Genomic DNA, 13,383 nt, shown 5'->3' with positions numbered 1-13,383 from the left:
ATCGTAACCCCCATTCTCCAGTTCTAGCGCTACGATAGGTTTGTGTATGTGGGCCCTGGGGCACATTCTGTAGTAGCAGTGCCGGCGATGGCCCCTTCAGCGTAACTCATTACGTCGCGCTCGACGGAAACTGTCATAAATTTAGTTGAATGTCCCAAATCACTGAGTGGGTGAGTGAGTGAGTTTAGTTATACACCGTACTCAGCAATGTATCAGCTGTATGGCAGTCTAAATAAACTTAGGCTCAGTATATTCGTTAGACTGCTATAGCATAAACTAACAACTAGTCGCTGAAACGAACATATTTTAAAATAAAAGTTCACAGTTGAAAAATAAAATATAATGAAAAGAAATCCCGAGACTTTCTTCATTTTCAGAAGCTGCGGAAATCTAGACTCCTTCTGTTTTTTCTTCTCGAGCCTAGTGGTTAAAGCGTTCCTTCGTCACGCCGAAGACCCGGGTTCGATTCCCCACATGGGTACAATGTGTGAAGCCCATTTTCTGGTGTCCACCGCCGTGATATTGCTGGAATATTGCTAAAAGCTCACTCACTCGCTTTTCTTCAATATACTTGCTTCAGGGTCTGTATGACAGACTAACTGTAGCTGTATACTGAATAATATCATCCTAAATTTACTTAGACTGAGCTGTATGGGTTCGGTCTGTAAATAATCAAGTCTGCATGAGCATCGATATACGCAATTGAGATACGATGACCACGTCAGCAAGCCCGACCACCCGATGTCGTTTGTTGCCTTTTACGACAAACATGGGTTACTAGACATCAATTCTCTCCCTGATCTTCACGGGTTACCAAATCATTGAAATACGTCCAGTTTTATATCCCCAATGTCTTTTCCACCTCTCCTCCCACGCATATTCTGCCACTAATGTGGAAGTGCATGTAGCGAGTAGGCAAACGGGCCTCTCCCAATATGAGGAAATGACGCACATGCTAAGTCGGAACTTTTGTGTTTTGTTTACATTTCAGAAAAAGTGGTATTTTCCATGCACGGAGTTGGATTTTGATGTATTTTGTTGATGTTTTCGAGACGAGTGTGGCATTGGTGACAAAGACCGTTTGCCATTTAACTGTATTATGTTTGAGGAATTTGGGAGATTCTGGCTTTGAACCATGAAAGGCGTGACAAAACCGACATACGCCATATGCGTGTTTATGAACACTCTAAAATATGGCGGAAAGTTCATCTCTGCGTTCGCATTTTGCATTTTCCAACATATTCCTAACGATTCTAGGTTCATCGACATTGTTTCAGAATAATCATTGGTGATTTGCTAAAAGAATACCCATGATCATCCATTCAAGGTTCCTTTGCGCGCGCCAACTTGTTCCGATATACGAGACGGTGGCCATCTAATATCAGCACCACTTGATTTGGTTTGTCTCCAGTTTAATGCCGCACTCAGCAATATTCTAGCAATATGATGGTGGTCTGTTAATAATCGAGTCTGGACTCTGGACCAGACAAGCATTGCACCACTTGAAATGGGTGTAATGACGTCATTCCTTTATCGTTTGGCAGCAGTAGCGACATATTGGACGGGGCAAAAGGCATACTGTGTATATTTTGGTAATAGAACTCTCAGTAAATGTGCAAAACATCAATCTACATAATGCAAAAGATAAATCATTGCTACTTGTGTCATCTGTACTTTTTGGGCAATAAAACTACTAGATACATACTTTTAATGTTGAAATGTCTGTGTATGCTGGCCCTTAAATGACGTCTGATGTCCAGTGTTAAAAACTTTGGGGAAACCGTCCATGTTTTAAATGGGAAACAACGGTGACATCCCATATGTCCAATGTGCAGCCATTCGTTCTTGAGGGTTGGGCCCTACAGTCGCCGCAGAATTGTGGTGCTTCATTCTTATCATGAACCTTCTGTGTCAGGATGTCATACCTCACCAATGGCACACCCGTGGTTGGGTTATTTCTCGACCTCGGGACTCGGGATTGTTAACCCTCTAACTGGTTGCTTGTCTTATAGACATGTGACTTACAGGATAGATTGTCCTAACGGGAAATTCCTGCGCTACGATGTCTATGTACGATTCTGGTGTCCATGACATCTGATGTCCAAGATGTCCAGGGAGGGGAGGGTGTGTGATATCTACGTACGATGGTTCCGTTTAACAGCATAGCCGTCTGAACTATGTGTAACAATCAGTAATATTGGTAATAAGACGAGGATCGCGAAACCATGTTTGAATTCTAACAATGCAATAGCTTTTACACCTGCTAAAAATGGCGTATATGGAAGTATGAAAAGACATACAATGCAGAGTAGTGGCGAGTTACAAATGTCCACTTGAGTGTTAAAAATAAAACATCACCTAATGCTGAAGCCAAGTCTCGATGTAAATGAGAACTGGAAACAATGTTTCGAGGGCTTCTATAAACGAAACTACAGGTTCCAAAGGGACAAGATAGAACCTGTCTTTTATATCATTTGAGAAACATATTTTGAAAAGAATAACTTCTTCTAGTAATTTTGTAAAGTATACATCAACTACCCGTGTGTATACTATTTTCAAACCACATTCCACATCTTCAAGTCTTCAAATGTGTGTCCTAGTTTTTACAAAACGATTCACAAAAGGGTGATAAGTATTGTTCTTACACATTATCATGATGACAAAATTCTTCTTATATTCTGGTGTCTTCGTCTTTTTGTGCGCCAGTCTCTCGTTCTCCGCTCATTTCCTTTGTTTTGTTTCGTCGTATGTTAACAACGGATGCCATTAAGAACAAAAATGCGCTCAAAAGGTTCGCACACATCCACGTGAAGCAAAAACCGTATGCCAGCCTCTCCTTGTCATACACCTGGCAGTAACGAGTTCCCGTCCCTGGCACAGGGTCACTCCAAACAAGGCAGATAGCGTCCAAGATGGCGCCGATGAACACAGGAGAAGGGATGTTACCTGTAGATTAGACGGCAAAATAACCACAATTAAGTGTAAGTCTGTCCGAATGAAAGGGCAATTCTTATTACTATGACCACGTTGACATGTGTATAGAAATGACTAGAAATACTCGATTACAGCTGTACAGCCATATCATTTCTCTTTGACTACTGATGTCCGTATGTAAGACTTAACCGTGTCAGGTGGTTTTGGACATATCTTGACCCGGGGACAAGATGCTAAGGTCGCATTCAAGCTCAGCGAATGGTGGGCTAGATGCATTGGAGCAAAGACTCAACTGTCCGCTACCAGGATGTGCCGTGTTCCTTGTATTTCCGTACCAGTATATAACATAAGGAACGGACTCAATGAAGTCACTTCCGACAGAGAACCATACACCGGCACCTCGCATTTTGGAATATGCATATCTGTCGTAATGTGTAGCCAAACATTTATAAATGGTGAGTTTGTGCTACGTTCAGTTGAACCCTCTAGCATTTCATATACAAACAAGGACATTTCGCTTTAATGTCACGTTCGCATCAACAGCTTTTGCATTATTCAAGGGGCGTTCGTGCGGTCGTAAACCTCACAACTACAGACACTTCCCACAGATTTACACACCACTTCACTTCGCTAATAGAGAGAATGTATTCAGCCTGTTGCCGCAGGTTGGCATTAAGGCCGTTCTAGAAGGTGGTATAACGCAATGAAGCCATGGGGATCAGCTGATTAGAACATACCAAGAAGACGCATGATCACCCACTGTACCCCAAGGGCAAAGGGACGCAGGTCCTGATCCACACACCTGAAGTAACAACCAGACACAGCTGTAGGCTACATGCATATGATACCTGTATGATATGGTATCTAATATCTACCTAAAGATACAAAAGATGACGAGGATCAATGTGTTGGCCTAATGTGTCAAAACGGACAACACACATCTTGTGTTTGTGAAATGAGACAAAAAGGTTTAATATCTTTCTTTTTAATATTTATTATTATTGGATATTTATATAGCGCATATATCCACGCAACTATTGTTTGCTCAAGGCGCTGGTATTTGTTCCCCTCGATCATTGGATGTCCGTCTCAGCGTCACATCGTATTATCAATCTCAACTCCCTGGGGAGTATACAACTCTTGCTGCCACTAGGCGCACCGAGTTTATTGTGGCTGTCTCATCCTAACGAGGTACCCAGTTCACAGTGCTAAGTTTACAGCACGTTGCTGTACCCGCAGCTAGGCGCGTGCATGTATTCATGTGGCCACCATCCGTTCATATACCAACGGATTCGTGGGTTCTTTTAAGTGCACAGGGTTATGTACTGCACACTAGGGGTTGTGACAACACGGAAACAGTCTGCACACATTGTTGACTCCAAGGTTTTTACACCTGGTCACAGGTGGGCTTGATCCCTAGTGATCAACTCCCTAGATCACTAGCCTGGCGCTTTAGCCAGCTCGCCCACCGCGCCCCCACTATGACCAAAAGAGTGAAAAAGGAGTCCCCCAAACTAAGTAGTTGTGAACCAAGCAATACATAGTATTAGTTACATGGTATTTTAAACCACTAAGCATGCCAAAAACTCAGAGAACTAGCCTGTGTTCTATTGGTATGTGTTTACAGTCTGTATTATTGGAATGTGTTAGTGACAGGTATCAGTGGCGTGAATAAGTTGTATGTGTTGTTACCATGTGTTAATGATCCTTGTTAGGTGCCTGTGGGAGTGGTCTGTGTGTAGTGTGGGCCAGTGGTCTGTGTGTTACTTGTGTGGGCTAGGGGTCTGTGTGTTAGTCGTGTGGGCCAGGGATCTGTGTGTTACTTGTGTGGGCCGGAGGTCTGTGTGTTACTTGTGTGGATCAGAGCACGTGGTCTGTGTGTTACTTGTGTGGGCTGGTGTTCCGTGTTATTCGCATGCTTAGTGGTCAATTGTAATATGTCTCAGAAGAACTGAAGTATACATGTACAATGTCCTTACGTTTTAACAAAGTCTCAAAATATGAAAACAGACCCGAAAACGTCTCATGTGTGTTGCTAATTGTAAGTTTCCATTACTCGTGTGGAGCTATATCGAGAGTGTTACCTTAGGGTAGCTATTGACTCGTTCGAGATACTGATCACCATGAAAAACGTCATAAGGAAGACGAAGGGCGTGGATATGTAGACGCCATTGCAGCCCGTAACGCACAGCCCAGATCTGGCAGTAAGGTCAAGGTCAAAGCCGGACTCGCCGCCATGTTGAATGCAGCTGCAGTTTGTGAATGACTGAAGCATGAATAGTGAAGCTTTGATTATAAAGTCAGAAAAGTCAGCGGTACAAATATTGTATGGAATTTTTATTTATATACTTACATTATTCAAATATCGCCATTCAAAACACATCCTCAGTTTTACATTTAACTTTCAATAAACAATGCCGTTTAGGAAGTGGTCAAATGGTTAGATGACTGTGCTGGCGAATAGGTGCTTGAGTATGCGAGCGTGGGTTCGAATCCTGGATGTAGGCTAACAAACATACTAGAATCTGTACTTTCCTCGGAAAGTGTAATTCCGAACGTAACATCTGTTGAATGTAACGTTTCATTTCATTTGAATCATGATATAGAATCTCATACGTCATTGATAAAACGGAAATTACATTTTTCGGTAGCAAAATTCTTATGAATAACTTTAATTGTTTGAATGATATTTTAGCATGTCACTTCTAACTGAGACTGACAGATCTCGGGGCATTAGAATGTTTGAAACAGGTACCTCTTAGCACCATTATATCAAGGACACCATACAGGTATCACTTGCAGTGATGTTATCAACAGAACAACAACGACAGACACCCCGTAGTGTTCCTAAACTAGATGTCATATGAATTCAACCCTACGACACAGGATCCTGTCAGAATTGTCAATTACGACTGGAACACGTAACAAACACAACGCAATGCTATTGACAAACTCGCTATCAACGGTTTCTAGTTAAAAATAGGACGCAATTCCAGCAGGTCGTCTTCCAACGTCACCTTGACACAACTTCGTTCTATTACCCGGTCTGATCCATTGAACATCATATCTCCACAACCCGCATGACACGGAGAATAGTACACGATGTCGTCTGCTCCACAAACCGGATCGAAGGGTTGACCGAGACATTGACAAGAACGTTGGCACTCAGCTAAAAGACCGTTTGTTGCACTAAAAGTAAACATTGATAAATAATATCTTGATATTTCTCAAGGTGAGAAGGAAACGTACAGATAAATATATACGAAACCCAACTACATACGTATCACCCGTCACCCGTTTGTACAAGGCGTCACTTGGCAACCAAACTTGACACGTCATGAAAGGAAAGCGCATCCAAGAGACTACGAAGCAAGGTCTGAGATGTAGATTCATATGCAATAAGCGCCCAAATAGCAAATATCGGGGACGATCATCATCATCATCATCATCATCATCATCATGACGAAACCTACTTCTCTCCCAGGTATGGGACTTCCACTCCTGCAAGCTGGACATTCGGACATCTGGCCAGCAGTCCCACGCTCATAATGGCGGAGGCCAGGGACAGCCCAAAGCTCATACGCTCAATACCCAGGGCCTGCAAGTTGAACCTCCGGATGACAGCACTGCCAGCAATGTAGCCTAACCCTGATAGAGCTGACTTGGTACCTGGTTGATAGAATGATAACAATGGCAAATCAATAATCATAATAAATGAATTTTACACCCAGCTCCCATCATCATTACTATGTTGAAATAGTTATGAATCAGTTTCGTGCTTCAACGTTTTTAACGTTAAATATGAAAGTTGAAGTGATGTTGAAATGTTTACATTGAGTTAGTGTCGAAAAAACGTCGGGTATCAGACAGATATTAGTTATATATCGTCACATATTGGCAAGACAAACCCACACTCGGTCTGAGAATATATCTATTACAATAGAGGCTATGTCCTTTGTTGAAGTAATATAAGTCTTAAATATGTTCATATTTTCACTTAGCGAAACACACTTAAAAAACGGCAAAACCATTTCCACAATCACAGGAAAATATCCTTGTGTAAGTAAATCACCGAAAATTTCGTTGGGTGTAACGGTTCTAGAGGAGTTCCAGCTTGTGTATTCGTCAAAGTGCCACTCGACACTCGCACTTCACATTCAACACTGTCCAAGACGCGGATCAAAATGTAAACTTCTGCATCGGTGTCTTGTGTCAAAACAAGTTAACATTCTTACAGGAAAATTCTAATTTTCACCATACACTTTTCTCTAGGACAATTGTTCCACGACAATGTGCACTTTTACTGCTACCTGGTGCATGCAGTTCACAGCAACAGAGCACAGACGAGCGAGCAGACCCTCCATTATTATCGTCTGCACGGATTATGCAGACCCACGGGTTCAACTGTCTGGTCAGTCTACGTGTACCTTAATCAAGCGCACCTGTTATGTAGCCGGCGACTTGGAAGCTGACGTCGTACTGCATAGTGAGGTATTTGTAGGAGAACACCCCGATTCCTATGGCCGCACACGTGGAGACGGCCGTGGCCACGCTCAGAAGGACGAATTCCAGGTTCAAGAGCTGGAGATGTTTAAAAACGTCATATGGATTTTGCAGCGCTTTAAACAACACATTTGTGTAATTTCTCGATCTATCAACACACAATATGCCATGTACGAAAGTGCTGCATGTGATACCATTTAATATATTTCCTGATACCCTTGAAAAAGGATGTTGTATTGACAGACCTTTAAATTTCGTTTTTGGAGTTCTGAGATTCGAGCCCCGCGCACATTGACCTTAAACGGATATTGTGCAAAACATCCTTAACGTCAACAGCGTCCATGTGTTTCCTTGGCTAGCTCTCTCGTCAGATCTTAATACCACAGAAAACCTTGGGATATCACGGACAGATACATTCGACGTCGACAACTACCTCCTAACGCCCGGGATGATGTCACTGCGGCCCTCCATGAAGAGTGGCTACACATTCCACATGACGTCATCAAGAGACTGATGAATTCACTGCATAGGAGAGTGTTTGGCTGCATTCGAGCCAGGTCACACATGATACTATGGTCATGTGCCGAGCTCACCTTTTTCACATGTATTGAACAAACGTTTTGTGTACCTCACATAGACACTACCAGCCATATTCGTTCATTGTTCATTGTATTGTTATGACTGTTTGCACAAAGCAATAGCAAATAGTGACGTTCATAACACGACTATGTTCATGATCTTTTGTTATCTTTTCGATAAGTTTCTTTTGTTCGTTAGTTTAGATAACGACAGTACGTACGAGTCGCCGGGCTGCACTGACGAAATCTCGAACCAAGTTCTTGATCATATCTCCGAGCGTTTTCCCGCTTACAACTACCTTGTCCTTTTCAGGGCCTGGGTTGCCTTGGTTACCTGACATATGACGTTGTAAAATGTTGAAAATGCTACGTCTCAGACATGACATTTTCCACTCTTGTATTCAGTGGTCTAAAGTTATCTCGACAAAACAATAATGTGTGTTTTCAGTTTTTCCACAGACTTTGAACATGTAGTTTTGCTAGATGTTCAAGTTCCATCAAAGTGGAAATAGCGTCACGGGACTCCAACAACAATGGCAAATTTAGAGCGAAACCCCGTGTTGTTAGTTCATTTAATCAAAGAGAGTTTGATGCTGTAGCTTAGCAAAATACTCGCTTCGTAAACATTTTACTGTTACTGTGAAACTATTTTTCCTAAAATATATTCACCTGGCAATCGCTTAGGGTAGCCATATAATGGCAAGACTGTCAAAAGAAGGAGCCCAGTCGCGTACATGAAATTCAGCCACCAAGCACCGATCCAGTTTGGGCTTTTGGTATCTGGAAGTCTGGTAAAATAAAACAAAAAAGAAAACTGGAGACATCTTTGTAAAGACATCCTCGAAATGAAACGTTAATCAATATATATTTGTAATTGCAAATATTGGGTAATAAGGTATCAGAATCTGCAAAGTTGTGTTTTACGTTGCATGTGACCATTCATCAATAAATATTTGTAAGTGCAAATATTGGGTAAATTCAGTTTTATTAACGTTTACTTCTGTTACTGAAGTATATTTTGAACATTAAATGTGTGAAAGTGTAATGCTCACTACATCTTTTCAGATTTTAGTGGCCTGTGTAGAGCACCTGATGTAAAAATATTCTTGATTTTGTTGACATAACAATAGGAGTCTCCTTCCCCTCCAATAAAGAGAGAACCTTACTGAGAAGAGTCGACCTTGTCGAAGTCCACATAGACGTTATCCATGATGTAGCCGCTGAGGACGGCGCTGACAGAGCCACCTATTTCCGCAGCTGCATACGTCACAGCTGAATATACATACAGGATTTGAGTCGTATTGGGTACGTGAGGATATATGGTAGAGCTGCCTAATCACAAGTGGGAATCGGGTAGCTTTGTGGTTAAAGCGCTCGCTCGTTACGATTCCTCACATGGGTACAATGTGTGAGCCAATTTCTGGTGTCCCCTGCTGTAATATGGCTAAAGGTGGAGTAACAACGTACTCACTCACTACATCGGCGAGTTCCAGAAGTGGCAACTTTGCTACGGAATGTTCGCGTTCGTAATTTCTGAGAGGTTTCAAGTGATCAAATTAAAGACTAAAATCATTTCCAGCCAAGTTCATTGTAAGATTCAGAATATACCAAACACGTTAAAGACACGTTGAAGCCCTGTCTAATAGTGATAACATATTGTGTTTGCGAACACGAGAACGAATCCTGCCACACTGGCAACACTCGTCGTAAATACATGCGTAGACAAGTCTCTCACACCACAGGAACTTTTATATAAATCAATATACAGAACTGCATCGGAAATCGTTTTGGTGACTGATGACTGTCCACACGCCTACCATAAAACCTTTCACAGGTCTTCTGAGAGCTTGAATACTGTACCCCTGATCACCTTATTTATGTCTGTTACACAGATACTCCGAAGGAGTTCCCAGATCACTGACGGAAATTGGGAACGATCATAGTGTTTTGTGTTTTACAGTAGGGTCTTGCCTGGTGAAACGTATCCTCCCCATACATCACCCGTTCAGGACAATAGGAGGGATCTAGTCAAACGGACCAAAGGTCAAAAGGTCCGAGAAGTGCCAAAAAAGAAGAAGAAAGAGATTAAAGCTTACAAATCCTCTTAATTTTTATCGGCATGTATTGCATTTAAAGTTTTAAACATAATATCATTGCAATAATAAAATGGTAATAGCCAAGCATGTCTTTGCGTTTAATGGCAAAACATGTATGTGACTGTATTCGGCGCTTTTGTCCTTCGTCCCAAATGACTTAAACCCCAAAGAGACCCGTTTCGAGACCAATTATCTGTACGGTTGAGCAAATATAGTTTGGCGCCCTCTATGGCATTATTCAAGTCCAGCATTATGGACCTTGTCCTGCTCAGTTAGGGAATCAAACCAGGAATTTCGGCGACGATTTCACCACTCGTCAACCACTAACGACAGTTTGGTGACAAATGCCTCCTCCCCAACCATGTCACAGCAAGAGACGTTTAAGGTAGATTTCTCTCCGATAAGCACGGTGTCTAAAAGTCATTGTCTTCTGCTCATTGTATCTTGTGATGCACCTTTCACATGTTTGGAAAATAAACATGGCTGGATTATTCAGTAAGATTAATCTTCATACCATCTATGTACCTACTTATAAAGAGGGTTGACATAGGATATTTGCCGTTCTCGTCAATGTAGGCGGTTCCCAAAGTGAAGATGACCGTAGTGCCAAATCCCCTCAATAAATCGCCAACGACCATGAAGGGGTATGTGGTGTAGAGGACGCTGGTTGGTGAGCTCTCGTTGGCGGCCGTGCTGATAACGCTCAAGGGACAAATATCAGCTTCGGAGGCATTTTTCACGTTTTCTTCTACAAAAACAATTAAATCGACAAATATTGAATAATACAAAGAAGATTTTTGTGCAAGGCTTTGGAGTTTACTACATGCCTGACACCCACGAACACACACGTAGTGCTGACAGGCCAAGGGTCATAATGCTGGATTCCAAACAACAACCAGCGGATCCTGTCTGATCCAGGGAACATAATTTTAAGATCAAGAGCAAAACGTATGAAACAGGTAAATCTATTGCTCTCACTTCATAGCAAACATATCAGAAATGTTCCAAAGAAAAGTATCCACATAAAAGATCCTCTATAACACGACAACACATGAGACTTACCAAACTTTGGTGCTTCATGGATGAAGTGTGGTAAACAGAATGTTAAGGCTCCAATTGCGTTGACGAATGCTCCGATAGCGAGGCCTTTAGCCATATTGTACTTGGTGCCAATGAAGCTGACAAACAGCATTATACTGACTCCTCCGATGTCCAGGCAGCTGGTCAACACAGCGGTCATCTTGCTGGTCAGCCCGAACTGCTTCTCTATGTGCGGGATGCCGGGACCAAGAGAACACGACGACCATGCCACTATAAACACCACCGACCACACTGTGAACCACGGCAAGGTATTCATTGGCTGCAGGCATCTGGAAGACGATGACACATGGCAAATACACTTTCATATGACAAAACATCTATTAATGAATTTCAGAATTATCTGATCGAAAGTTCCAAGAGTTCCAAGTTCCAAGCTCAGAGAGTGAACTTCACAGAGATCTGAGATAAGTAAGAGTTCCAGATTTTACCGTCTTCTGGCACTGGGGTAAACAAGAATAAATACAAGCTTTCACGATCTTCGGGTAGTGAGATGAACACGACCAACAGGTCGCCGCTTCTACCGTCTAATCTTCTGAGATAAACAGGTGTAACAATAAATGCAAGCTTTCGGGGCGCAACAGACGGTAAACTTCCGCTTGATGAGCTGACTACAGTGATGTTGGAGGACAGACTACAGTGATGTTGGGGGACAGAAAAAGTAAGAAGTTTCGCTGCCGTTGAAAATATGTCACAGAAGACAGAAGAAATTCTCACCTTGGTTTAAATGATCCCCATCCATACAGACAAGACACGTCCTCCTAGGGACATGAAATAAAAATGAAATATTCGTATGAGTGAGTACCTTTGGTGACTGAGAATGGGCATTGTTTTACCGCATTTAATAACGGTCGCAAGAAGGCAGTGCCACAGTTTAACATTTTTCTTCTTGTGAGTCTCAATTACCCCCAAGTACTGAAGAGTTTTAACAGATATTATTAGCGAACATTGAAGGGTAGACGCCCTCACAACAAGGATAATGTGCAGATTAGCCACATTCTGACTAGCTTTAGCTTGTCTTGTTTTATATACTACCCCTAAGGCGATAAAGTGGTCTTGTCAAAGTGTCGAACTGTTGTACTCCCAAACACCTTTTAGCATTTTGATAGATTTGACCTTGTGGCCCTTGGTTAAAAACAAATTTCATTCACAACGGGAATTCCATATGTCTTAATGTCCTGGTTAAGTCTTTCACCTTTTTCCTAGTATTGTTTCTTGACATTAATGTCCTAGTTCAATAGATTTTCTCATAACAGATACATTCACAAATATTTTTAATTTGATTTTTTCATTTGCAATATTTAGACAATTTAAGTCATTGTTTAATACTTTAGAACTTACCTGCTGAACCTGTTCGTCTTGGGTTTTGGTGGTGTTCTCTCTTCTGTCCACTTCTTCGGGCTGGTAAAGTATTGATAGGATGACCCCAAAACATTGATTGTTTCATGCATTTGCACAACAAAATTTGTTTTACAACATGTTTACATCTTTTGAGCTTAAAGGTCACTAAATATCAAATATGCCTTTATTCACATCTGGATTTCATCGGGCTCAGTTGGAAGAGACACATAAATATATTTTCAGAATTTTGTTCCCAAAACAGATGAGAATGAGGTGATGATGGAATATTCATCCATACTGAGCAATGAGTGATGGAGTGGTGATTATTCTCGACATTGGCGATCCAGCGATCTCCAGCTGTCAAGCGACATCGCGCACATACACGTGTGCGTTTCCTCAGTGACAAAAACTGAAAAGGTAATGACGCCATCAGCTTCAGGTTGTGCCCTCCTGTTTCACCAAAGGTGAACTACAACTGGCTACACACATACATCTAATCTCCTTGTCGTTACTGCGTCATATTAATGATAAACCAAATAGACATGTAACTTTCTGAAGCAGCAGAAAACACCACTCACTCACTCGCTCCATGGTTTTCAGCGTCTCACAGTTTCGCTATAAAACTGACGATCTTGTTCACTTACATATAAACTGATGCATTTAAATGCATTTCAGACAAATGCCTGGTCAAATGTATACAGACATACCTTTCCCAAGCTTGCCATTGCAAAGGTAAGCCTTGCTGTATTGCGAGGAACTCTTTATGTTCAGTCATCTCATGCTGTGTAAAATGTAGGTTGTTGTTTCAGAGACGGGAGAATGCTGTACCAGTT

General features: G+C 41.8%; 1 protein-coding gene across 1 annotated transcript; it reads right to left on the bottom strand.

Annotated features, from left to right (window-relative positions):
• Positions 1-1,569: 1,569 nt before the first annotated feature.
• Positions 1,570-13,337, bottom strand: LOC137294787 (solute carrier organic anion transporter family member 4A1-like). The gene is made up of 14 exons (XM_067825898.1): positions 13,258-13,337; positions 12,551-12,610; positions 11,927-11,970; positions 11,174-11,481; positions 10,641-10,859; positions 9,182-9,287; positions 8,685-8,803; positions 8,237-8,349; positions 7,377-7,515; positions 6,408-6,603; positions 5,976-6,123; positions 5,019-5,200; positions 3,672-3,736; positions 1,570-2,946 (listed from the first exon to the last, which is right to left on the bottom strand). Exons 1-14 carry the CDS (start codon positions 13,273-13,275, stop codon positions 2,672-2,674), a joined length of 1,992 nt encoding a protein of 663 aa, XP_067681999.1. The 5' UTR covers positions 13,276-13,337; the 3' UTR covers positions 1,570-2,671.
• Between the last annotated feature and the right edge of the window lie 46 nt (positions 13,338-13,383).

The sequence above is a fragment of the Haliotis asinina genome, chromosome 8 (genome assembly GCF_037392515.1).
Source record: "Haliotis asinina isolate JCU_RB_2024 chromosome 8, JCU_Hal_asi_v2, whole genome shotgun sequence".
In the NCBI taxonomy this organism is placed as follows: Eukaryota; Metazoa; Mollusca; class Gastropoda; order Lepetellida; family Haliotidae; genus Haliotis; species Haliotis asinina.
This window is presented reverse-complemented; position numbering and strand designations above follow the sequence as displayed.

What these genes read in the sequence shown, in the direction of transcription:
- LOC137294787 (XM_067825898.1), bottom strand. An exon ending in AAGACGAACAGGTTCAGCAG is followed by an intron (nt 11,971 to 12,550) that starts GTAAGTTCTAAA and finishes TCATGTCCCTAG; the next exon opens with GAGGACGTGTCTTGTCTGTA. An exon ending in TATGTCAACCCTCTTTATAA is followed by an intron (nt 9,288 to 10,640) that starts GTAGGTACATAG and finishes ATGTATATTCAG; the next exon opens with CTGTGACGTATGCAGCTGCG.